The sequence below is a fragment of the Ranitomeya variabilis genome, chromosome 1, assembly GCF_051348905.1.
Source record: "Ranitomeya variabilis isolate aRanVar5 chromosome 1, aRanVar5.hap1, whole genome shotgun sequence".
NCBI classification, from domain to species: Eukaryota; Metazoa; Chordata; class Amphibia; order Anura; family Dendrobatidae; genus Ranitomeya; species Ranitomeya variabilis.
Genome location: NC_135232.1, coordinates 1,165,418,702 through 1,165,443,044, shown reverse-complemented (window position 1 = coordinate 1,165,443,044; position 24,343 = coordinate 1,165,418,702). Strand labels below are relative to the sequence as shown.

Sequence of the window (24,343 nt, the reverse complement as noted above, 5' to 3'; positions counted from 1 at the left end):
GGTCGGCGTGTATCGTCATGTTTGACATCAAAAGCAACGATACCAGCGATGTTTTACATGGAGCTAACGACCTGTGAGAACGATAAATGAGTCGCCGTTACGTCACTGGATCGCTCCTGCATCGTTCTGGAGCTGCTGTGTTTGACATCTCTACAGCGACCTAAACAGCGACGCTCCAGCGATCGGATCGTTGTCTATATCGCTGCAGCGTCGCTGAGTGTGACAGTACCCAAGGGGTTAAACAGATATGGATGGTGCAAACACTGATCGTGGCTGATACAGCAAGTTGTCAGCTATAGTGGACAGCCGACAGCTGCTGGATGGTCACCTGTATGGGGGGCTGTTCTCTATTATCTCAGGTCAGTTAAAAAACGTATTTGCGGTCATTAAGGGGTTAAAGATGGAAAAATAAAAGTAAAATCACGTGGTTGCATAAATTTGCACAAACTTACACTAATACTTTGCTGCAGTCCCTGTGAATTTCTGGCAGCAGTCAGTGTTTTTGGGTTGGGGTCTATCCGCACTGCACATCTGTCAGATTGTGGGGGCATCTCCTGTGTACAGCGCCCTCTTCGTGTCACCACAGATTGCGGGGGCATCTCCTCTGTACAGCGCCCTCTTCAGGTCACCACAGATTGCGGGGACATCTCCCGTGTACAGCGCCCTCTTCGTGTCACCACAGATTGCGGGGGCATCTCCTCTGTACAGCGTCCTCTTCAGGTCACCACAGATTGCGGGGACATCTCCCGTGTACAGCGCCCTCTTCGTGTCACCACAGCTTGCGGGGCATCTCCTCTGTACAGCGTCCTCTTCAGGTCACCACAGATTGCGGGGACATCTCCTGTGTACAGCACCCTCTTCAGGTCACCACAGATTGCGGGGACATCTCCTGTGTACAGCGCCCTCTTCAGGTCACCACAGATTGCGGGGACATCTCCTGTGTACAGCGCCCTCTTCAGGTCACCACAGATTGTGGGACATCTCCTGTGTACAGCGCCCTCTTCAGGTCACCACAGATTGCGGGGGCATCTCCTCTGTACAGCGCCTTCTTCAGGTCACCACAGATTGCGGGGACATCTCCTGTGTACAGCGCCCTCTTCAGGTCCCACAGATTGCGGAGACATCTCCTGTGTACAGCGCCCTCTTCAGGTCACCACAGATTGCAGGGACATCTCCTGTGTACAGCCCTCTCTTCAGGTCACCACAGATTGCGGGGACATCTCCTGTGTACAGCGCCCTCTTCAGGTCACCACAGATTGCGGGGACATCTCCTGTGTACAGCGTCCTCTTCAGGTCACCACAGATTGCGGGGACATCTCCTGTGTACAGCGTCCTCTTCAGGTCACCACAGATTGCGGGGACATCTCCTATGTACAGCGCCCTCTTCAGGTCACCACAGATTGCGGGGACATCTCCTGTGTACAGCGCCCTCTTCAGGTCACCACAGATTGCGGGGGCATCTCCTGTGTACAGCATCCTCTTCAGGTCACCACAGCTTGCGGGGCATCTCCTGTGTACAGCGCCCTCTTCGGGTCACCACAGATTGCAGGGACATCTCCTGTGTACAGCCCTCTCTTCAGGTCACCACAGATTGCGGGGACATCTCCTGTGTACAGCGCCCTCTTCAGGTCACCACAGATTGCGGGGACATCTCCTGTGTACAGCGCCCTCCTCAGGTCACCACAGATTGCGGGGACATCTCCTGTGTACAGCGCCCTCTTCGGGTCACCACAGATTGCGGGGGCATCTCCTGTGTACAGCATCCTCTTCAGGTCACCACAGATTGCGGGGACATCTCCTGTGTACAGCGACCTCTTCAGGTCACCACAGATTGCGGGGGCATCTCCTGTGTACAGCGTCCTCTTCAGGTCACCACAGATTGCGAGGACATCTCCTGTGTACAGCGTCCTCTTCAGGTCACCACAGATTGTGGGGACATCTCCTGTTTACAGCGTCCTCTTCAGGTCACCACAGATTGCGGGGCATCTCCTGTGTACAGCGTCCTCTTCAGGACACCACAGATTGCGGGGACATCTGTGTACAGCGTCCTCTTCAGTTCACCACAGCTTGCGGGGCATCTCCTGTGTACAGCGTCCTCTTCAGGACACCACAGATTGCGGGGACATCTCCTGTGTACAGCGTCCTCTTCAGGTCACCACAGATTGTGGGGGCATCTCCTGTGTACAGCGCCCTCTTCAGATCACCACAGATTGCGGGGACATCTCCTATGTACAGCGACCTCTTCAGGTCACCACAGATTGCGGGGGCATCTCCTGTGTACAGCGTCCTCTTCAGGTCACCACAGATTGCGGGGGCATCTCCTGTGTACGGCGCCCTCTTCAGGTCACCACAGATTGTGGAGACATTCCTGTGTACTGCGTCCTCTTCAGGTCACCACAGATTGTGGGGGCATCTCCTGTGTACAGCGCCCTCTTCAGGTCACCACAGATTGCGGGGACATCTCCTGTGTACAGCGTCCTCTTCAGGTCACCACAGATTGCGGGGACATCTCCTGTGTACAGCGTCCTCTTCAGGTCACCACAGATTGCGGGGGCATCTCCTGTGTACAGCGTCCTCTTCAGGTCACCACAGATTGCGGGGCATCTCCTGTGTACGGCGCCCTCTTCAGGTCACCACAGATTGCGGGGGCATCTCCTGTGTACAGCGCCCTCTTCAGGTCACCACAGATTGCGGGGGCATCTCCTGTGTACAGCGCCCTCTTCAGGTCACCACAGATTGCGGGGGCATCTCCTGTGTACGGCGCCCTCTTCAAGTCACCACAGATTGCGGGGACATCTCCTGTGTACAGCGCCCTCTTCAGGTCACCACAGATTGCGGGGGCATCTCCTGTGTACAGCGCCCTCTTCAGGTCACCACAGATTGCGGGGGCATCTCCTGTGTACGGCGCCCTCTTCAAGTCACCACAGATTGCGGGGACATCTCCTGTGTACAGCGCCCTCTTCAGGTCACCACAGATTGCGGGGGCATCTCCTGTGTACAGCGCCCTCTTCAGGTCACCACAGATTGTGGGGGCATCTCCTGTGTACAGCGCCCTCTTCAGGTCACCACAGATTGCGGGGACATCTCCTGTGTACAGCGTCCTCTTCAGGTCACCACAGATTGCGGGGACATCTCCTGTGTACAGCGTCCTCTTCAGGTCACCACAGATTGCGGGGGCATCTCCTGTGTACAGCGTCCTCTTCTGGTCACCACAGATTGCGGGGCATCTCCTGTGTACGGCGCCCTCTTCAGGTCACCACAGATTGCGGGGGCATCTCCTGTGTACAGCGCCCTCTTCAGGTCACCACAGATTGCGGGGGCATCTCCTGTGTACAGCGCCCTCTTCAGGTCACCACAGATTGCGGGGGCATCTCCTGTGTACGGCGCCCTCTTCAAGTCACCACAGATTGCGGGGACATCTCCTGTGTACAGCGCCCTCTTCAGGTCACCACAGATTGCGGGGGCATCTCCTGTGTACAGCGCCCTCTTCAGGTCACCACAGATTGCGGGGGCATCTCCTGTGTACGGCGCCCTCTTCAAGTCACCACAGATTGCGGGGACATCTCCTGTGTACAGCGCCCTCTTCAGGTCACCACAGATTGCGGGGGCATCTCCTGTGTACAGCGCCCTCTTCAGGTCACCACAGATTGTCCCTTGGTTCAGGTCTGGGCTTGGGATTGATCATTGCAGAATATCCATCTTCTAGAGAAGATGTTCTTTTGATGATTTGGAGGTCGCTTAGAGTCATCGTCGCTGAAAAGTGAAATTCCTCCTCATCTTCAGCTTTTTAGCCTAGGAAGGTTCTAATGTAAAATTGTCTGATATATTTGTTCTGTTTATAATTCCCTCCCCTTTGGCTAACACCCCAGTTCCAACTGCTGAAAAACAGCCCCCGAGCACAATGCTGTCCCCACCATGCCTCACTGTGGGGATAGGGATCTTCTGCTGATGTGCGGTGTCGACTTTGTGCTTTGTGTACTTATGGCCACAAAGTTCCATCTCAGTATCATCAGAAAGCTCACGTTTCCTGCTTTTGGCCGATGTAATGGAGGGTTTAGCAGAACATATCTAGGTATGAATTTTTTACTTGGTAAGAAAAGACTTCCATATTGTCCTCTGACCGCACTGGCCAGAAATATGAATAATACAGGAGATTGTTGTCACATGCAGGACACAATCAGGACTGGCCAGAAATTCCTGCAGCTCCTTTAATGTTGATATTTGCCTCCAGCATTAATATTCTTCTTGTCTTTCCTTAATTTTTGTCCAGTTCTCGGTAATGTTGTTGTGGTGCTGGATTTCAGCCCCTTCTTGATGATGTCTTCACTGTGTCCATGATGGATCTAATACCTGGAAATGTTTTTGTTGCTTCTCCTAACTGACAACTTTCCACACTGAAATCCTTTGCTGTGTTGTCAGCTGTTTAAGGACCAGAACATTTCAGGAAAATCCTCCTAGAGCAGTGACACTTTCTCTGGGGTTAATCCGAGTCGTTGTAAATGACGGCAGCAGAGCACTGACTACTGTGCAACATGGGGCAATGTGATCGGCTACAGGAAGTGGAGACATTTGCAAGTTCAGGATGAGCGTCAGGGTGCCTGACTCCTCGGAGCTTTCTGCAGTCCCTGGCTCCAGCACACCACCTTATCAGGACCTGCACATCCATCTGCCCCCCCCCCCCCCCCCCCTGTTCTGAAGCCAGCAGATTGGATGGCATTTACATTGTGACGGGCTCCCTTCATAGAAAAATAAAGATGAGGTTCTGCAGCGGCCGGGTCTCAATTCTGACCTTCATCCCATAGAAAGATTGTGGAAGGTCTAGAAGCGAGAGGTTCGTGGAGAAAACCACCAACATCACAGGTGAAGATGATTTGTCAGGCAGTTATTGGTCAGGAACGGCCTAAAATTCCTCCCTCCGATGTGCAGGAATAATCAGTAATTACCGCAGATATTGCTGCTCAAGGGACTAACAGGATACTGAAGGCAAGGGTTCACTTACTTTTACCACTCGCAGACGAGATAAGAATTCTGAAACTCTTGCCTCATTTGATTTGGTTCTTTATCCACTTTTACGACTTGTGGAAAATCTGATGCAGTTTCTGGTGAAATTTATGCAGAAAGATGAAAAATTCTGACAGGGTCACAAAGTGTCATGCGCAGATGTATATAATAGTGACCATGCGGCGTGTATACATATTGTGTGAATATCTCCTGTGGCCATAGCCGATGACTGCAGCGTGGGTGTGATTGGGGTCATAAGCTCATCAGTACCCCAATCTTCATCACTGACTCTGACCACTTACAGCCTGCGTCCCCTCCTCCCTCTCTGACAACTTACAGCCTGCGTCCCCTCCTCCCTCTCCGACAACTTACAGCCTGCGTCCCCTCCTCCCTCTCCGACAACTTACAGCCTGCGTCCCCTCCTCCCTCTCCAACAACTTAAAGCCTGCATCCCCTCCTCCCTCTCCGACAACTTACAGCCTGCATCCCCTCCTCCCTCTCCGACAACTTACAGCCTGCTTCCCCTCCTCCCTCTCCGACAACTTACAGCCTGCGTCCCCTCCTCCCTCTCCAACAACTTAAAGCCTGCATCCCCTCCTCACTCTCCGACCACTTTCAGCCTGTGGTCTGGCACCGTATCAAAAGCTTTTGAAAAGTCCATATATACTACGTCCACTGGGTTCCCTTGGTCCAGTCCGGAACTTACCTCTTCATAGAAGCTGATCAAATTAGTCTGACATGAACGGTCCCTAGTAAACCCGTGCTGATACTGGGTCATGAGGTTATTCCTCTTCAGATACTCCAGTATAGCATCCCTTAGAATGCCCTCCAGGATTTTACCCACAGTAGAGGTTAAGCTTACTGGCCTATAATTACCGAGTTCAGTTTTTGTCCCCTTTTTGAATATTGGCCCCACATTTGCTATACGCCAGTCCTGTGGTACAGACCCTGTTATTATGGAGTCTTTAAAGATTAATAATAATGGTCTATCAATGACTGTACTTAGTTCCTGCAGTACTCGGGGGTGGATCCCATCCGGGCCCGGAGATTTGTCAATTTTAGTTATTTTTAGACGCCGCTGTACTTCCTGCTGGGTTAAGCAGGTGACATTTAATGGGGAATTTTTATCACTAGTCATTTTGTCTGCCATGGGATTTTCTTGTGTAAATACTGATGAAAAAAAGTCATTTAGCATATTGGCTTTTTCCTCATCCTCATCCACCATTTCCCCCAGACTATTTTTAAGGGGGCCAACACTGTCATTTTTTAGTTTCTTACTATTTATGTAGAATATTTTGGGATTATTTTTACTCTCTCTGGCAATGAGTCTCTCTGTCTCAATCTTTGCTGCCTTGATTTGCTTTTTATAGAATTTATTTAATTTTCTGTATTTATTTAATGCCTCCTCACTACCTACTTCCTTTAATTCTCTAAATGCTTTCTTTTTGTCCCTTATTGCGCCCCTTACAGCTCTATTTAGCCATATTGGTTTCCTCCTATTTCTAGTATGTTTATTCCCATACGGTATATACTGTGCACAGGTCCTATCCAGGATGCTAATAAACGTCTCCCATTTTCTTTGTGTATTTTTGTGTCTCAGGATATCGTCCCAGTTAATTGCACCAAGATCCTCTCTCATCCGTTGGAAATTTGCCCTCCTGAAGTTTAGTGTCCTTGTCACCCCCCTACTACCCATCTTATTAAAGGTTACATGAAAACTTATTATTTTGTGATCACTATTCCCCAAGTGACCCCCAACCCTTATATTTGATATGCGGTCTGGCCTGTTGGTTAATATTAGGTCTAGCAGTGCCCCCCTTCTTGTTGGGTCCTGAACCAGTTGTCAGAGGTAATTGTCTCTCATAGTTGTCAGACCCCGATCACCTTTGCTGGAACTGCAGGTTTCTGTTCCCCAATCTATTTCAGGGTAGTTGAAGTCCCCCATAATAATGACTTCTCCTTGAGTCGCAGCTTCATCTATTTGCTTTACGAGGATATTCTCCATTGCTTCCATTATTTTTGGAGACTTATAACAAACCCCTATCAGTAATTTATTATTTTTTCCCCCTCCCCTTATCTCCACCCACAGGGACTCTACATTTTCATTAGATTCACCTATATTATCACGCAGGATGGGTTTTAAGGTCGATTTTACATACAGACACACCCCACCCCCTCGCTTATCTGTATGGTCATTTCTGAACAGGCTATAGCCCTGCAAGTTAACAGCCCAGTCATGGCTCTCATCCAGCCACGTCTCAGATATCCCCACCATGTCATAATTATGCTCCAACAACATTAGTTCTAATTCGTCCATTTTGTTGGCGAGGCTTCTGGCATTAGTATACATGCACTTGATGTTCCTCTCTGTACCTCTATTCTTTCTTAAATTACTAACTGTTCTAACCCCACCCCCCATGCCACCACCACCCCCAACTTCCTTATTTGTGCCCAGGTCTCTATCTGCACTATCTTCCCCTCCTATAAAATGAATACCCTCCCCCCAATCCCTAGTTTAAACACTCCTCCAACCTTCTAACCATTTTCTCCCCCAGCACAGCTGCCCCTTCCCCATTGAGGTGCAGCCCGTCCCTAGCGTAGAGCCTGTAGCCAACTGAGAAGTCGGCCCAGTTCTGCAGGAACCCAAACCCCTCCTTCCTACACCAATTCTTGAGCCACTTATTAACCTCCCTAATCTCCCGTTGCCTCTCTGGCGTGGCACGTGGTACAGGCAGTATTTCGGAGAATACCACGTTGGAGGTCCTTGCTTTCAGCTTGCAGCCTAATTCCCTGAAATCATCTTTAAGGACCTTCCACCTACCTGTAACTTTGTCATTTGTGCCAATGTGCACCATGACTGCTGGGTCCTCACCAGCCCCTCCCAGTAATCTGTCCACCCGATCAGCGATGTGTCGGACTCGAGCGCCAGGTAGGCAGCACACCGTCCGACGATCCCTGTCTTTGTGACAGATTGCCCTATCTGTTCCCCTAATAATTGAGTCCCCCACTACCAGCACCTGTCTGGCCTGCCCTGCTCTCCTATTTCCCTCCTTACTGGAGCAGTCACTCCTCCGGCTTTCAGAGGACATGCCTGGCTGCAGCAGTGCTACCCCTGTACTGGCACCCCCCTCATCTGCCAACTTAGCAAACTTATTGGGGTGTGCCAGATCAGGACTAGCCTCCCTGGCACTCTTCCCTCTACCCGGCCTTCTATCTGTCACCCAGCTAACTGCCACACTGTCCTGCAGCTCCATCCTACCATCCCCCTCCTCATCTATCCCATTGAGCGTCTGCTCTGTGAGCAGAAGACTCCTCTCCATATTGTCTATGGATCTCAGTGTTGCCAGCTGCACATTTAGATCCAGTATCTGGGTTTCCAAATGCACAATGTGCTCACATCTCGCACAGCAGTATGCACCCTCCACCGGCTGATCAAGGACTGCATACATGTGGCAAGATGTGCACTGGATGGCATTAACAATAGTGGAGCACATTTCCTAATGGGGATTGCACCACACAGAAACGTTAAATAAAAATAAATACAAAGTATTAATTAAAACTTGGAACAGCAATTCCTCCCTTGGAAACTCCCTGATTCCAAAGTCACTGAATCACAAGTCACACACTTACCGCCGTTCACACTTACGCTCAGGTCACACTCAGCTCGCTCACACTCGCTATGCTGAAGATTTACAGATTTTTTTTTTTTCTCTCTCTATTTCCCTTCAACAACAATCCACCTTGCTGTTCAGATGCACTTCTCTGATGCCCACTGTGCTTTCTTACAGGACACCGACATCCAGAAACGCATCGACCATGAGGTCCGGATCCGCGAGGGAGCGGTGAAGCTTCTGGGAGCCTGTACTCAGAAAGAGCAAGCTCTGGAGGCAGCTAAGAGTCTGCTGGTCTGCAACAGCCGCATCATGACCTACCTATCTGAGCTGCAGCATCGCAAGGAGGAGCAGGTCCTACAGCACAGCGCACGCAGGTAAGGGAGGACCCGTACGGGTGACTTCCGCTCCTCAGTATTATATATGGACGCCCTCCAGTAATGTACAGTCGTGGCTGAAATTGTTCCAGAAAATGAAATATTTCTCCCAGTAAATTATTGCAATTCCCCATGTTTTGTTATACGCAGGTTTATTTCCTTTATGTGTATTGGAACTATTTTTTATTCCTTACGTCCATGGTCTTATAGCAATTCCGGCTTGATGGTCACAATGCAATGTCCCCAGTCCACAAGATCCCATCCTGGGGCTGATAGTTCTACTGCCCCCGTGCCAAGCGATAGCCACTGTCTCACAACTCTTGGTTGGTGCCCAGCTTTTTTATCTCCCGCTGGTATAATCTACAGTCACAGCCTCTAACGTTAGGCTACTTTCACACTAGTGTCGGCCCGACGTACCGACACATACTGTGCAAGCGCCGCACAACGGGGGCAGCGGATGCGGTTTTTCCACGCATCCGCTGCCCCATTGTGAGGTGCGGGGAGGTGGGGGCGGAGTTCCGGCCGCGCATGCGCGGTCAGAAATGGCGGACCGTCGGCACAAAAAAAGTTACATGTTTTTTGCTGCCGGCAGTCCGCCACAACATGACGCAACCGTCGCACAACGGTTGTGACGTGTGTCAATACGTCGCAATGCGTCACTAATGTTAGTCTATGGGGAAAAAACGCATCCTGCAGATGACTTTGCAGGATGTGTTTTTTCGCCAAAACGACGCATTGCGACGTATGCAAAAAAACGCTTGTGTGAAAGTAGCCTTAGGTGGAGGTATCTTCCTCAGGCCGAGCCTCAACTCCTGGGACTGCATGTGAGACCCCCTGTGATGACAGCTCCGCTAGGTCTACTATCCCCATCCACACAGTGGGACTAGTGCCTGGAGAACAATGGCTTGAGGCCTCTGAGACACTAACGAGGGTAATGGAATGATTGGTAATCAGGTAAAGCAATCTTGTGTCGGGACTGATATATGCATAATGTACAGCCCCTGCACGTCCTCCTCTGCTTAATGAATGGAAACACTAAATCCTGAGGCTGAAATGACGAGCAAGAAAATCAATAATATCACACAACAAGAAAATCTGTAATAAAACACAATATCGACCATATATAACCAGTGCTCCTTACTGGAAAAGGTCTGCAACCCTTAGGGTACCGTCACACCGTGCAATTTTCGTCGCTACGACGGCACGATCCGTGACGTCGCAGCGTCGTATGAGTATCGCTCCAGCGTCGTAGACTGCGGTCACACTTTGCAATCACGGCGCTGGAGCGATGCCGAGGTTCGCTGGTAACCAGGGTAAACATCGGGTTACTAAGCGCAGGGCCGCGCTTAGTAACCCGATGTTTACCGTGGTTACCAGCGTAAAAGTAAAAAAAAACAAACAGTACATACTGACCATCTGATGTCTGTCAGGTCCCTTGCAGTCTGCTTCCCGCTCTGACTGAGTGCAGCCGTACAGTGAGAGCAGAGCACAGCAGTGACGTCACCGCTGTGATCTGCTCTCACTTTCCGGCCGGCGCTCACAGTCAGAGCGGGAAGCAGACGGCGAGGGACCTGACGGACATCAGATGGTGAGTATGTACGGTTTGTTTTTTTTTTACTTTTACGCTGGTAACCACGGTAAACATCGGGTTACTGAGCGCGGCCCTGCGCTTAGTAACCCAATGTTTACCCTGGTTACCAGCGAACGCATCGCTGGATCGCTGTCACACACAACGATCCAGCGATGACAGCGGGAGATCCAGCGACGAAAGAAAGTTTCAAACGATCTGCTACGACGTACGATTCTCAGCAGGGTCCCTGATCGCTGCTGCGTGTCAGACACTGCGATATCGTAACGATATCGCTAGAACGTCACGAATCGTACCGTCGTAGCGATCGTAATTGCACTGTGTGACAGTACCCTTAGAGCCGTGGAAGCCGCTCTACGTGCATTGGTCCAATAGTCTTTAGAACAAGGCCAGCTCCTCACAGTCCTCCCCCACTTTCTCAGCATGGACATAGGTGTAAGAAGTTTCATCTTCACCGACAGTTTGTATCATCCAGTTTCCTTAAGGTATATTCCATGTCATCCTTGCAAATAAACTCCACAGTCCCCATTCCACCCTGGTGTATAGTAGACATCTTCAGCTTGTCTCTTATGATCTTTCAGATCCTGCAAACTCCCTGATGGGGGAAGCCCTGAGACGAGGACTCTGTATTCAGTTCGCCGGGATGAGGGTCTGTTCCTCCCGTGAGGCCCTCAATATCCACCCCCTGATCGCTGGTTTGACCTGGGAAACTCCATATGTACCAAACGAGAACCAAACTTGTTTCCTTTGCGTCCAAACACGGCGTCCTCTACATCCTGGGGCTCTTGGAAGCTGATCTAGGCAAACGGTGTTGCTCTTCTCCCATGATTTTTCAGCTTGATGGTACGGATCTGCCCATATGGATGGAACAACCCCTCCAACTCCTCCTGTATATCGGCCTGTAAATTTCCCATATATGTGCGCCCATCCCCAGAGCGCTGACCACCAGCTAGGGAGATAGTGAGTTGGCGGCCTGGTAAATGGTGTTCTGGGGGACAATATCTGTGCTGACTAGAGTGATGAAAGACCCAGTGTCCCAAAGTCCCTGGGCCTCCTCCCTGATGTCATCTACCTCCCTCAGGTCACATTACTTCATGGTAACAGTCTTTACATTTTGTGCATTACTCACCACTGGCAGGGGAATAGTCGGCATGTTGAGATCGCTCTTTTCCCTCTCAGCTGGCACAGTGTACAGATCCTTGCCTTTGGGTTACGACATTGGCCCAATGGCCACCAACACTGCTCATAGGTTGTGTCCCAGCAACACATTTACTGGTAGGTGCCGCATTAATCCTACATCCACCATTCCATGATTGTGACACCAGTCTAAATGTTGTGGGGCCCTCCAAATGTTCAGAGATCCTCCTCCGGCTACGTTGACTAATATACGGCTGGTGGTAACAATACATTAGTTCTGTACTAGATATTCTTTGATTAATGTGACTGATTCTCCAGGACCCCAGCTCCCACCCCCACACCCGAACTTATATGACTGCACTTTCAGGCAAATATTCTAAGATGACCACTAGACTTTATCTCCAGGATGTTACAGAGGCGGTAGACCTCTCTTTTTGTCCACATGAGTCTTCATTCTTAATACGGCCTTATGGAAGGACGACTGGGTTTTCTGGCGGATTTGAAGGAAGTCGCCAAAGGAGGAATCAACAGCTCCTACCCAACAGGAAACAGACAAAGGAGTACCTAGTACATAGCAGATGTTGGCAATATACCACGAAGAATGGAGATGCTCCGAAGATTCCACAACATGGTTATTGTAGGAAAATTCTGCCAAGGGTAGTAGTGTCACCCAATCATCCTGACGAGCAGAGATTAATTGGCGAAGGTAGCCCTCGAGGATCTTGTTTACCCGTTCCATTTGCCATTATTCTGTGGATGGGACACGGAGGAGAAGTCCAGCTGAACATTCAGCAGTTTGCACAAGACTCTCCAAAACGTAGAAGTGATCCGAAAAAATGTGGAGAGGGAGACCGTGGAGACGAAAAATATGCTAGAAGAACTGTGTGCCGAGCTTAGGAGTGGAGGGAAGACCAGCCAGAGATAGAAATTAGCCATTTTAGAGAACCAGTCCACCAGAGAGGGGAGGATCCATAGCAATATGTTGCCAGGGACCAGAAGGAAGCAGAGGCTGGAGTAGACCAGCTGGAGTAGACCAGCAGGCTTATCTCTTGAAGACTTGTTCTAGCATATGGTGAACATGTGGTTATGGGGTCCTGGACATCCTTGACCACCAAATGCTGCGAGCAATCAGTTTGGTAGACTTGCATATGCCCATGTGACCAGCAAACTTCGACTCGTCCCCAGGACAGAATTATCTTCCTACTAGCAGAGGGGACAAAGTTCTTGCCTGGTGGATAGTCCTTTAAAAGGACAGGGGCTGCCTCAATAATATTGACCAGGTCAATGATGTTCTGAGGCTCCTCTGTAGAATCTGTCACATCAAATGATCAAGACAAGGCATCTGCCTTAACTTTTTGTCTCCGCAGGATGGAAGTTCAATTCTAAATTAAAATTAGCGAAGAAGATTACCCACCTGGCTTGACTGGGATTCAACGCAGCGTAGACTGCAGTAAGGTCAGATTGTTATGGTCCATTTAAATTATCACCGGAGAGCTGGCACCCTCCAATAGATGTTTCCATTCCTCAATGGCCATATTGATAGCCAGAAGTTCGCTAGCCCCGATAGAATAATTTCGCTCAGCCGGCGAAACAGTTTGGAGAAAAAAATGCAAGAGACAGACTTCCCCAAAGACGTTTTTTGTAGAAGCACTGCCCTGTCACCGACAGGACAAACTGCTTGTTGTGATCGGGGTTCAAATGCTAGAAGGCCAACACAGGCCAGTCTCTGGTATTGACCCCTTTTTGGTTTATTCCGAGATAGGTGCCATAAATGACACGACGTGCGGAATACATTGCCTGTAGGTTTTTTAGTAGACACATTTGGACAATTTGACAAATTGTTCTCCTGCAGTACTTGATACATGTACTGCCTGTGGGAAGAAAGTTCAGGGGAGAATATCGTCCAAATACACAACCACGGAACCATAGAGGAGATCCTGAAAGATGTCAGTAACAAATTCCTGAAACATGGCTGTTGCATTACACAGCCCAAAGGGCATGACCAGATACTCGTAGTGGCCGTAACAAGAATTAAAGCCCATTTTCTCATTTATTGCCTTTACAAATTAAAATCAAGTTGTAAGCCCCTAGGAGATATAATTTAGAGAAGATCTTAGTTCCACAATTTCTGTCAGCTGAGAGATCAGATGCAGAGGGTACTTGTTCTTTATAGACTATCAAGGTCTTAAAAGGGGTTGTCGACTACTACGACAACTCCTTCTTAAACTAAATGTTTGGCCCAAATAAAATAATATAGCCTATACTCACCTCTTCTGCCAGCACTGTTCTCGCGGTGTCGACACTCACTCTCCCCGGGGCTGTAATGCGGTGTTGTGACACGTGACGCCAGCGACCAATCAGTGCTGGCATCATTGTCCCTTCATTCGAACTGAACATGAAGAGGAAGCCAGGGATCAGCTGCAGCCTGGACTACCTGTTCATGTTCAGTTTGTCCCAAGGCGGAGACAGTGACGCGGAGACAATCATGTGTAATTCCACCTCATCACAGCCCTTAGAGCGAAAGTGCTGATACCGCTGGAACGGAGCCGGCATAGGAGGTGAGTATAGGCTTTATTATTTTATCGGGGCAGAACATTTAGTTTAAGAAGGGATTGTTCTAGTAGTGGACAACACCTTTAACAAAATCACTATAAAGGGGAGTAGAGAACAATCCTTCTTAGTCACGAAGTATAAGGTTCGGGCAGGAGATGAGGATTTACAGATGAATCCCTTGGCTGGGTTCTCTTGAATGTATTCTGACATAGCTCGAGTCTCAGGTAGAGACAGTGGATACATCCGCCACCATGGTAGTGAAGTGCCAGAGTTTTTCTGTGAGGATCAGCCTAGGAGTTTGTTGCTCTCTGGTGCTATTGATGTATCTGCTGCTTCTGTGGAGTTTGGGTTCCTGGTCCCGTATCCTTTACTGTTTGTAGCTAGGCAGCAGAAGCTTGAGCTAAGTTATCGTTGTTCCTTTCTTTGTCTGTCTTGTGCTTGTCACTACCCCCTGTGTTTATACCATCTGCAGTGGTGAGGCTAGCATTCTTGCCGGCCAGTGCACTAGCCAGGGTATAGTGAGGTGACAGCTAGGGACAAGGCACGTGATGATGGCAATGGTAAGGACCCACTTAGGCAGTTAGGGGAGCTTAGAGACAGGCACAGGTTGGAGTCAGTAGGTGCGCCATCCCTCACTCCCTACTGTTAGTTTCCTCTCTCTTTTTCCATCCCATTGTGTGTTGTCATCCGCCGGACTTACCCATCCCGAGTATGACATTATTACCAACCATACCATTCTTCCGGTGAACCTATGGCTCTAGTGGAGGCTTTTGCTCACCTGATCCAGATCCTCATGGATGAGGTAAAGGAGCTGCGGTCTCAGGTGGTGCAGCAGTGTCAGCAAGTGTCTGGATTCTTGGTCTTGGCTCATGTCCAGGCTCAACCGGAACCCAAAATATCTCTCCATGACTGGTTCTCTGGAGGGAGAGATAAATGTAATGTTTTCAAAGAAGCCTGTAAATTATATTTCATGCTTCACCCTTGTTCCTCAGGGAGTTGAGGAACAGCGTGTGAGGATTATAGTCTCCGTTCTCAGGGGTGTTCCCCATTCTTGGGCTTTCTCCCTGCCGACCGATTCACCATCTTTGTGGACAGTGGACGAGTTTTTCTTGGCATTGGCGCCGGTGTATGGGGATCCTGATGGCATCTCTCTAGCTGAGTCTCGACTCCATAAGATCAAGCAGGGGACCCGGCTGGCTGAGGAGGACTCCTCGGTGGTCCGGCTGGCTCAGGAGTACTGCTTAGAGTTTCGGAGATGGGCCACTGACACTCAGTGGAATGACCCTGCCCTTAGGAGTCAGGGTGTGTCAGCTAGGCTTCAGGATACTCTGGTGCAGTATGCTACTCCTGGGTCGTTGAAGGCCGCCATGGCCCTCGCTATCTGGGTGGATAGACACCATATGGAGAGACAGGAAAGAGTCCTCAGTGGTTGTACCTTTTAATGGCTAACTGAAAAGATGGTAATAAATTGCAAGCATTCGAGACTTCACCGGTCTGGGAATATATGGGAATATAAACTGATGATCACCTTTGACACACTCAGTGCAGGAATGAATGTGTCGCATGGATTTATGTCTTTTTACATCAACTAAAGAACTTGCTCCTGAGACCGTGTGGGGCATCATAACATAGAACCAGACCCCAGTCAGAGGACAATAAAACATTCACACTCCTTATCTATGAACTGTTCCAATATTTATGGACATAACTGTTTATCACATAATGGTAGTTCTGCTTCACGTCACCTGTCGTATCTATGGCATTTTTCTGTGCTGTGTTGTGCATAAATATGTGATTCTTCAGAATTTCTATTAGTCTATGCCTGATGAAGAGACCTGAGTAGTGTGGAAAGCTTGCAATTTATTACTATCTTCTCAGTTAGCCATTAAAAGGTATCAACCACTGAGGACTCTCAATTCTAAATATTATGGAGAGACATACACCGAATCTACCCCCTGTTGTTCTGTCTAGGGAGGAGGCCACACTGGTGCAGACGGACGAACCCATGCAGGTGGGAGGAGTCTCCTCTCAGACTAGATTGCCTGTGGTTCACCGTGGGACAGGGGCATGTTTTTTCTGTTGTCTGACTGATCATTACATCAATGTCTGCCCAGCTCACGCCAAAGTATATACATCATCACAAAAGCCACGTTCTCCTGGTCGTGAGTATGGAGGCGACCAGTTTGTGTACATGTCCTCCACCTTCACGTCTCAGTTTTCCATTTCACCTGAAGTGGCGGTGGGTGGGGAGACTGTACCGATTCTTGGGATAGTGGAGCTGGGGTCAATTTGGTGGATTCTCGCTTTGGTCTGATTGGTAGTACGCTAGCGAGACCCATTTCCATTCATGCAATTGAATCTGTTCCTCTCAGCCAGAGGAGTTTGACCCAAGTCAGAGACAATATTAACTTGCGCCAACTCCAATCGTCTTAGGCCTTCCCTGACTGAAGAGATACAATCCGGTCATAGATTGGCGGTCCAGGGAAGTAGTTAGTTGGGACAAGTCTTGTAAAGACTGTTGCCTGGGAGCTACGGTCTCTGCCATCCTTTCTTATATCTACCACTTCTTCTCTGGTAGATGCAGCTAAGGTGCTACCATTGAATAGGGGGCAAGACTCTACCCTCACCTCAGGTAAACTCTGAGTCTCGGTGTCCTCTCGGGAGGAGGGATGGGTGGAAGGTGGTGGTTCCCCCTGAATATCCTGAGGGTATTTATTTGGGGACACGGGAGGGGGGGACGCCTCTGTTGTCTGTTTCTCAAAGAGATTACCATCCGTTGGCAAATGTACGCATGGAAATAAACGTTCAGGTCTGGACTGTATGTGAATGCCTCTGTAGCCTACGTTATTTCAGTCATCATCGGGCTGCGTTTTCCGTAAACCTGGGGATCAGGTGACTGCGGGGTTAATCCTATTGGGTTGAGGTGTCCTTAAAGAAAAGAACACCGTATCTACAGTCAGATATGGTGGAGGGTCACATGTTATGGAGTTGTTTTGCTGCCTCTGGCACTGGTTGCCTTGACTGTGTACAATAGTACGTGTGCAGCGGTTTTTTTGAACTATTGTTTATGGGACTACTGGCTCCATTCACTAGCACCGCCATTCTAACCTTTAAGTTCAGTGCTTGGCCATCATATCCTTTGACTGTGTACAAGGCATAATGAAATCTGAAGATTACCAAAGGATTTTGGGTGGCATTGTAGTGCTCGGGGTCAGAAAACTGGGTTTGCGTCATAGGTCATGGGTCTTCCAGCAGAACAATGACCCCAAACATACTTCAAAAATCTCCCAGAAATGGATGGAAACAAAGTTCTGAAGTGGCAGCAATGAGTCCGAATGTAATTCCCATTGATGACCTGTGGAGAGATCTTACAACTGCTTTTGGGAGAAGATGCCTTCACATATGAGACCTGGAGCAGTTTGTGAGGAGAGCCATCCAAAATCCAGATGAGGTGTATGAAGCTTGTGGATGGTTAGAGGAAGCGATTGATTGCAGTTATTTATTTTAAAGGATGCAACCAAATATTAACCTGAGGGTGCCAAATATTTTGTCCAGCCCTTTTTGGGGGTTTTGTGTGAATTTATTTCCAATTTGCCATTTTTCCTCTGTGTGTTTTTGGAACAACAGCAAAAAAAGGAAATAAACCTGTATATAACAAAACATGTGGAATTTCAGTAATTTTCTGGGAGAAATACTACATTTTCTTGAACAATTTCAAGGGGTCAATACTTTCGGCCAAGATTGTATGTAGTGAGAGGCCTGTGAGATGGGATCTGTGTGACCACCGCTCCTCAGTATTATATATGTGGCTGTGCCTCCAGTATATACAGTATAGTATTATGTGTGGTGCCTCCAGGATCTTTACGTTTATGGTTTTGTACTTCTCAGACCTTCTATCGGGGGTTTTGTGGACGATCGTGTTCCCTGTAAAGGGAAGCTGTCAATGTCAGGTGGGTATATGGATATGGGGGATGGTTACGTGTCTGTGGGAGGATCTGTGGTAATGTCTAAGGTGGGATCTGTGGTAATGTCTGTGGGAAGGGGAAGTGTGGTAATGTCCGTAGGAGGATCTGTGGTAATGTCTGTAGGAGGATCTGTGGTAATGTCTGTAGGGAGAAATGTGTTAATGTCTGTGGGGGAGGGGGATCTGTGGTAATGTCTGTGGGGGGATGTGTGCTAATGTCTGTGGGGGAGGGGGAACTGTGGTAATGTCTGTAGGAGGATCTGTGCTAATGTCTGTGGGGGAGTGTCACGACACAGCTGTCAGGTGATCCGGGACCAGGGGCTCCTTCCTTGTCCCTAGCTCTAGGGGTGCCCTAGCTCGCCCTATTCCCCAGGATACTTCCGAAGGTGAAGATGCTGGTGCCTCCACCCTTGCCCTGTCTGCTGACTTAGCACTTCATCTGTTCTCTTTCCCCACCCAGGGAAGGGGGCGCTATTGTGCACCGCAGTACACCAATCCGACAAACAAGGGTTAACAGAAAACTCCAGGCATACAAAATATTCACTCAAATACAACAGAGGAATGCATCGGGGAGTGGAGGAGGGGGAAAAAAAACAAAAAAAGAGAAAGGAAGGGAATTTTCACACATACAAACCAAACAGTCACAGATAACTCCTCCAACACTCCTTCTCATATGAACACTTCTCTCATCTGAAGCCATGCAGCAAATGCTAGCTCTGACAAGGATTTGCATCAGAGCCCAGATTATAAAGGGAATGGGAGTGGCTAACTGAGCTCAGCTGCACGAGCTCACGGCTCTCCAACATGGCTGATTAGTTCTGGCAGAACAGGGGTTAAACACCATTAAAATGAAGAAGTGCTTCTCAGCGCAGGAGTGGGAGCAATCATACGCCACGGTCTTATAGCTCCTCTCTGTTGTGGAAACCCTGTGACAGTACCCCCCCCTTCTACGAGGAACATACGGAACCTCACGACCGGGTTTACTGAGGTGTGTCACATGAAAGGCCTGGACCAGTCTGGCTGCATGGACATCAGATGCTGGTACCTACATCCTCTCATCAGGACCGTACCCCCTCCAATGTACGAGATAGTGAAGCGACCGATGGACAAAACGAGAATCCATGATTTTTGCTATCAAAAAATCCAAGTTTCCTTGACAATAACAGGAGATGGTGGGTAATGGTGATGGTATTGAAGAAGTAACGTATTTTTTTAAGAGAGATCGATGGAACACATGGATCCTAAAAGTAGGCGGTAAAGCAAGGCGAAACGCTACGGGTTTGACGACGGCTATGATCTGATAAGGACCGATAAACCTGGGACCTGAGGTTCCAGTGTGGTAATGTCTGTGGAGGGGTGTGTGATAATGTCTGTGGGGGAGAAGTGTGGCAATGTCTGTTGGGGGTGGGAATGTGGTAATGTCTGTGGGCAGAAATGTGTAGAGATGAGTGAAATCGCTCACCAATTTCAAATTCTTAATGTGATTACATTCCGGCAGCCAAACAGGGCGCAGAAACCATACACAACATCATGACACAAGGTCTTCTGTGATTGAAGTCACATGTTGCTGTCCATGTAAAAAGCGGACATCTTGTTTTACTGGCTCCATTTGCTCAGTGTCACGATTAGTGATGAGCGAGTGTGCTCGTTACTCGAGTTTTCCGAGCGTGCTCGGGTGTTCTCCGAGTATCTTGGGCGTGCAAAATACTCGGAGAGCATCCGAGCATGCTCGGAAAACTCGAGTAACAAGCACACTCGCTCATCACTAGTCACGATGCAGAGAGGTCGCTTCTTTCGCTAGTGCTGGTGCTGAAAGTGAACTTATACTGTGTGAAATCAATCTTCCAGCATCGAACTAGATTGTGCTAAAACTGTGTTGCAGTCAGGAGGCCCCATTTGCTGCTCCAAAACGTTTGTGATAAAACTCTGTTGTAGTCAGGAGTAAGGAGGCACAATTTGCTAATCAAAATTATTAGGTATAACAGTGTTGTTCAGGCACAATATCTAAGAAAATAAATAGCGGTTGTTCATTTAGTGACAGGTGACTGACAGCTGTGGGCCTAAGGTTCTGAAACAGCAGGTTACAAGAGGGGAAGGGTACTTACAAAAATGAGTGTGAAAAAGTGAGGTCGTGGTGGAAGGGGGAATAGGCTTGGTGTTCAACGTATACATGGGTTAGGTGTTAATGTTAATGAAAACTCAACTGAACAAACACCATCTCATCCTATCCAAAGACTACTGACAACATCTGTTACTGGATAGGCTACTCCACTCCCTTTCTTTGGCAGCCACACAGTGGTAAGCCTTGTAGATGAGGGCCAGAAAGAATATGTGCTCCAGTGCATGGCAAGCGCTACATCAAGTGGCATCTCCTCCTTTTCCTCCACCTTAGCATCACACATAGTACAATCTTTAGAGGTGGCACCCCAATCACCTTTGCTTCCCCCGGCGTCAAAAATTTCCAAAAGCCCAACTGACAGGACCGATCTGCAGAGCTGCGCAAACATTGTATTCAATGGGCATCAGAGATCTGCTCCGAAGAATCAGAGAATCCAGAGGAGGAAAACACCTGCACCGATGCCAAATATTTTTTCTTGTTTTGATCTGCGGCAGGACGAAGTAGGGTCCTAGCAGAATACAGACCCTTGTCACTAGACGTTAGCCACCAGGGGGTGGAGGTGATACTGATAAGACTCGGAAGCCAGAGGTGTACGCGGACTGTACTGTGGTGGAAGAGGAGGAGGGTGACTCTCAGAGTAAGTAGTATGAGAGCAGAGAGGATGAGGTTGTAGATCGCACTTGGTGTGAACCCAGAGGTATGCAGCTGAGTAGCTCAGCAGAAGAGTTGGAGGAGGAGGAAGACAAGAAAGTGACGTTGTGGCTTCCCACACAAGTACAGAGTGATGTGACCACGACAAGTACTGCATCCATAGCCACAACTCTGCCTGTGGCCAGCACTGGTCTGCAGTTCACACGGGCGACAAGGGTTGCCTAGTCTGGGCCTTTTTGAGACTGTAAACTCATGTTATCTGCCAAATGTGCAACAAAAAACTCAGTAGAGGCAAAAGTTCCAATAATTTGACAACTATATGCATGAACCGGCACATGCGCGATCAACATGCCTTAGTCTGGAAATCTCACTGAGCTAAAATGCTGACTAATGGGCCTTGCCAACCACCGGCCGTCCCGTCAACCGCATCCACTGCTTCTTCCTCCTCCGTCACCATGCCAAGTGTTCTTACATAGGTCTCCGACCAGCAGAAAATCCACTTGTTTATCTCCTACAGTTGGGGTGAGTAAGAGCCCGTCAGCTGTTATAAAAGTGGAGATGCCTGCTGTTTTTGTGTCACCTAGCACAAAACATCTTTCCTAATTCACCATAACATCTCTGCCTGCCCCTCACTCACAGTCCAGCAGTTTGTCCTGTTCTCCATGGTCCACCCTCTCTCAACAAAACAGCCATCCCTCGGTCCCACAGTTATAGTCACATAAAAAAATGTTTCCTCCTACATATGCCAAAGCTAAATGCTGCAACTCCACCATCTCCAATCTGTTGAGCATGAAAATGCTGCCTTTCCGCCTGGTGGATACAGATGATTTCAGAAAGTTGATGGCTGTTACAGTTCACCAGTACCAGTTGTCCAGTCGTCATCACTTCTCTAAGAAAGCTCTGCCTGTGCTATAGCAGCATGTTGCCGACAACATCACCCATTCCCTGAACAAATCGAAGTCTGCCAGGGTGCATTTCACCACAGACGTCTGGACGTGCAAACATGAGCAGGGGTGTTACATCTCACGCACTGAGCACTGGGTGACTACTCTGGTAGCTGTGGGGGTAGGCGGACAAGGAGCTGCTCCACAAGTCTTGGAAACCCCAAGGCTTGCAGGACAAACCTCTGTATCGAACACTTCATCCGCTGCTTCTGCCTCCTGCACCTGCGCCCTCAAACTCTCCCTTAATGAGACATGCATTCCAACAGTGCAGAGAGAAACCCCCCACCTCCGTACTACGCAGCCAGGGTTCACCGCAATCGAGCAGTCTTAACATTGATATGCCTGGAAGATTGCAGTCACACAGCTCTAGAGTTTTGGTCTACTTTCCAGGCTGAGTTTCAGAAATGGCTTTCTCCACTGAACCTGGAGCCAGGGAAGGCTGTGTCCAATAACGGTGTGAACCAGGGGTGGCACTACGCCGGGACAAACTCTCACACGTGCCTTGCATGGCTCACTCCCTCAACCTTGTTGTGCAGCAATTTCCCCACCACTATCCTGGTCTGGGTGTGCTGCTGCAAAAGCAGGATGGCTGTGTGCTCATTTCTGCCATTCACTCCCCTCAGGTCATCTACGTGCATCACTACAGAGGTCTTTCGGCCTACAGGTTGATATGCGATATTCTGACACGGTGGAATTCCACTCTGCACATGTTGCAGCGACGATAGTGCAGTATGACATTTTTCATAGCCTGGGACATCGAAGTATGGATGTGATGTAAATAACACTGCACCCTTGTGGGCAGTTTCAAAATAGCTACTAACATGGTTAGCGCTGACAATCCCATCATCAGCATCACTATTCCGGTCATCTACATGCTGGAGCACACTTTGAATAGTCTGCGGGAGTGGTGGTGGTCCCAGAGGAAGAGGTAGAAGCAGAGGAGGATGCAGGAGGGATAACAATATCTCTAACTTTGGGACTATCGTCGCACAGGCGGGTGCCATGGAAGGGTGGATTACAGCGATCATGGGGGGCAAACTGTCCCCGACACATGAGCGCCTTCTTGCTGCACTATCTTCAACATGATTGCCATATTGTTAGGGTTAGAAATAGTGCTGACTACTGGGTTGCCACTCTGTTAGATCCACAGTGCAAGAGTACATTTTGCCGGATGCTTCCCCCCCCTTGAAAGGGACACGTGCTGGAGCATGAAAACACGCTTGTAGATAATCTTTAGGTTTTCCCCAAGACAACAGTGAGGCACACAGTGTGCATCGTAGTTCTAAACTTCCAACCCCGAGAACGTGAAGGCGTAATTGCAAAAACATTAGAAGTAGCAGTCTAAGTGGCATAAGCAATTTCTGTTAGTCATTTCACACTTTTTTAGACCATTCCATGCAGCAGCAGAACAAATTACAAATCTAACATGTTGTGAAAGACTGGAGAGGATGGTGCAGGAGTATCTTGAGCTCAATATCTGTAACTTGTATGTAACCCCTTCTCATGTACAGCACCTTGGAATCAATGGTCAATGGTGCTATATAAATAAATAATAATAATATAAATGCCATCTAGGGGAATTTTGACATTTTTTCATTTTGTTCTTCAAAAATGATTGAGTGGCCTGAGCTCGCCTGTCACGCCTTGGAGGTTTTTTCATGCCCGACAGGCGTTCTCTCAAAATGGGTCTTCAGCACCACTGATGGTGTCCTGACGGATAAGCGCATCCGGTTATCCCATGAATGTATAGACCGCCTGACTTCTGCACCCCAGTCGCAGACTGTACAGACTAGGCGATGGTGTAGTTTTTAGTGTCATGCATTGATCTTGTGTTATAGCATTCTGTGACAGCTTTGTGTCGGAGGCCTATTATACTGTTTCTACTCTGTGGAAATTAATGCCACTTTAGTGGTGTGTGACAATAATTTTTTGAAATGTGGAGACTCCAAGTTGGGTCTCCCTCTGGTGGGTTGCCTATGGAAGTAGGGCTCCCAGACCGGCAGGCCTCAACTCACTTTCACTCATCTACCTGTGTTACTATTACATTTTTCTACCAATAGTACTGTATGAAACTGATGTTTGTGCCATCAGAGTGTGGCTGGAATATAGAAAAATTGTAGGTATTGCATGAGGTATCAGGGCTAAGAAGGCTTACCCAGCACCCTTAACCACCAGGTCCTAATTTAAACTTCAGTTCCAAGCTGTAAATGCTGGGACAGACCCTGATACCTCATGCATGGCCCATGGCTGACTGCTGCTGTGCCATTTGCAAATTTATACTATGGGTCAATTGATGCCACTTTTCATGGTGTCTGCCCCTATTCTTATCTGTTTTGAAAGCTTTTCGTCACCCCTTAAGGTTTTGTGTATAGGTTTGGCCTCCTATTGAATCTGATGA

The 24,343-nt window shown here is 48.7% G+C and overlaps 1 protein-coding gene across 4 annotated transcripts in view; it reads left to right on the top strand.

The window, feature by feature from the left end:
* Positions 1–24,343, top strand: part of RTKN (rhotekin) — a 154,184-nt gene that overhangs the window by 67,456 nt on the left and 62,385 nt on the right. For all 4 annotated transcript variants that reach the window (XM_077280458.1, XM_077280456.1, XM_077280455.1 and 1 more), the window contains 2 exons: positions 8,790–8,989; positions 18,156–18,217. In XM_077280458.1, the coding sequence (XP_077136573.1) occupies positions 8,790–8,989; positions 18,156–18,217 (262 nt within the window). The remainder of the gene's footprint in view (positions 1–8,789; positions 8,990–18,155; positions 18,218–24,343) is intronic.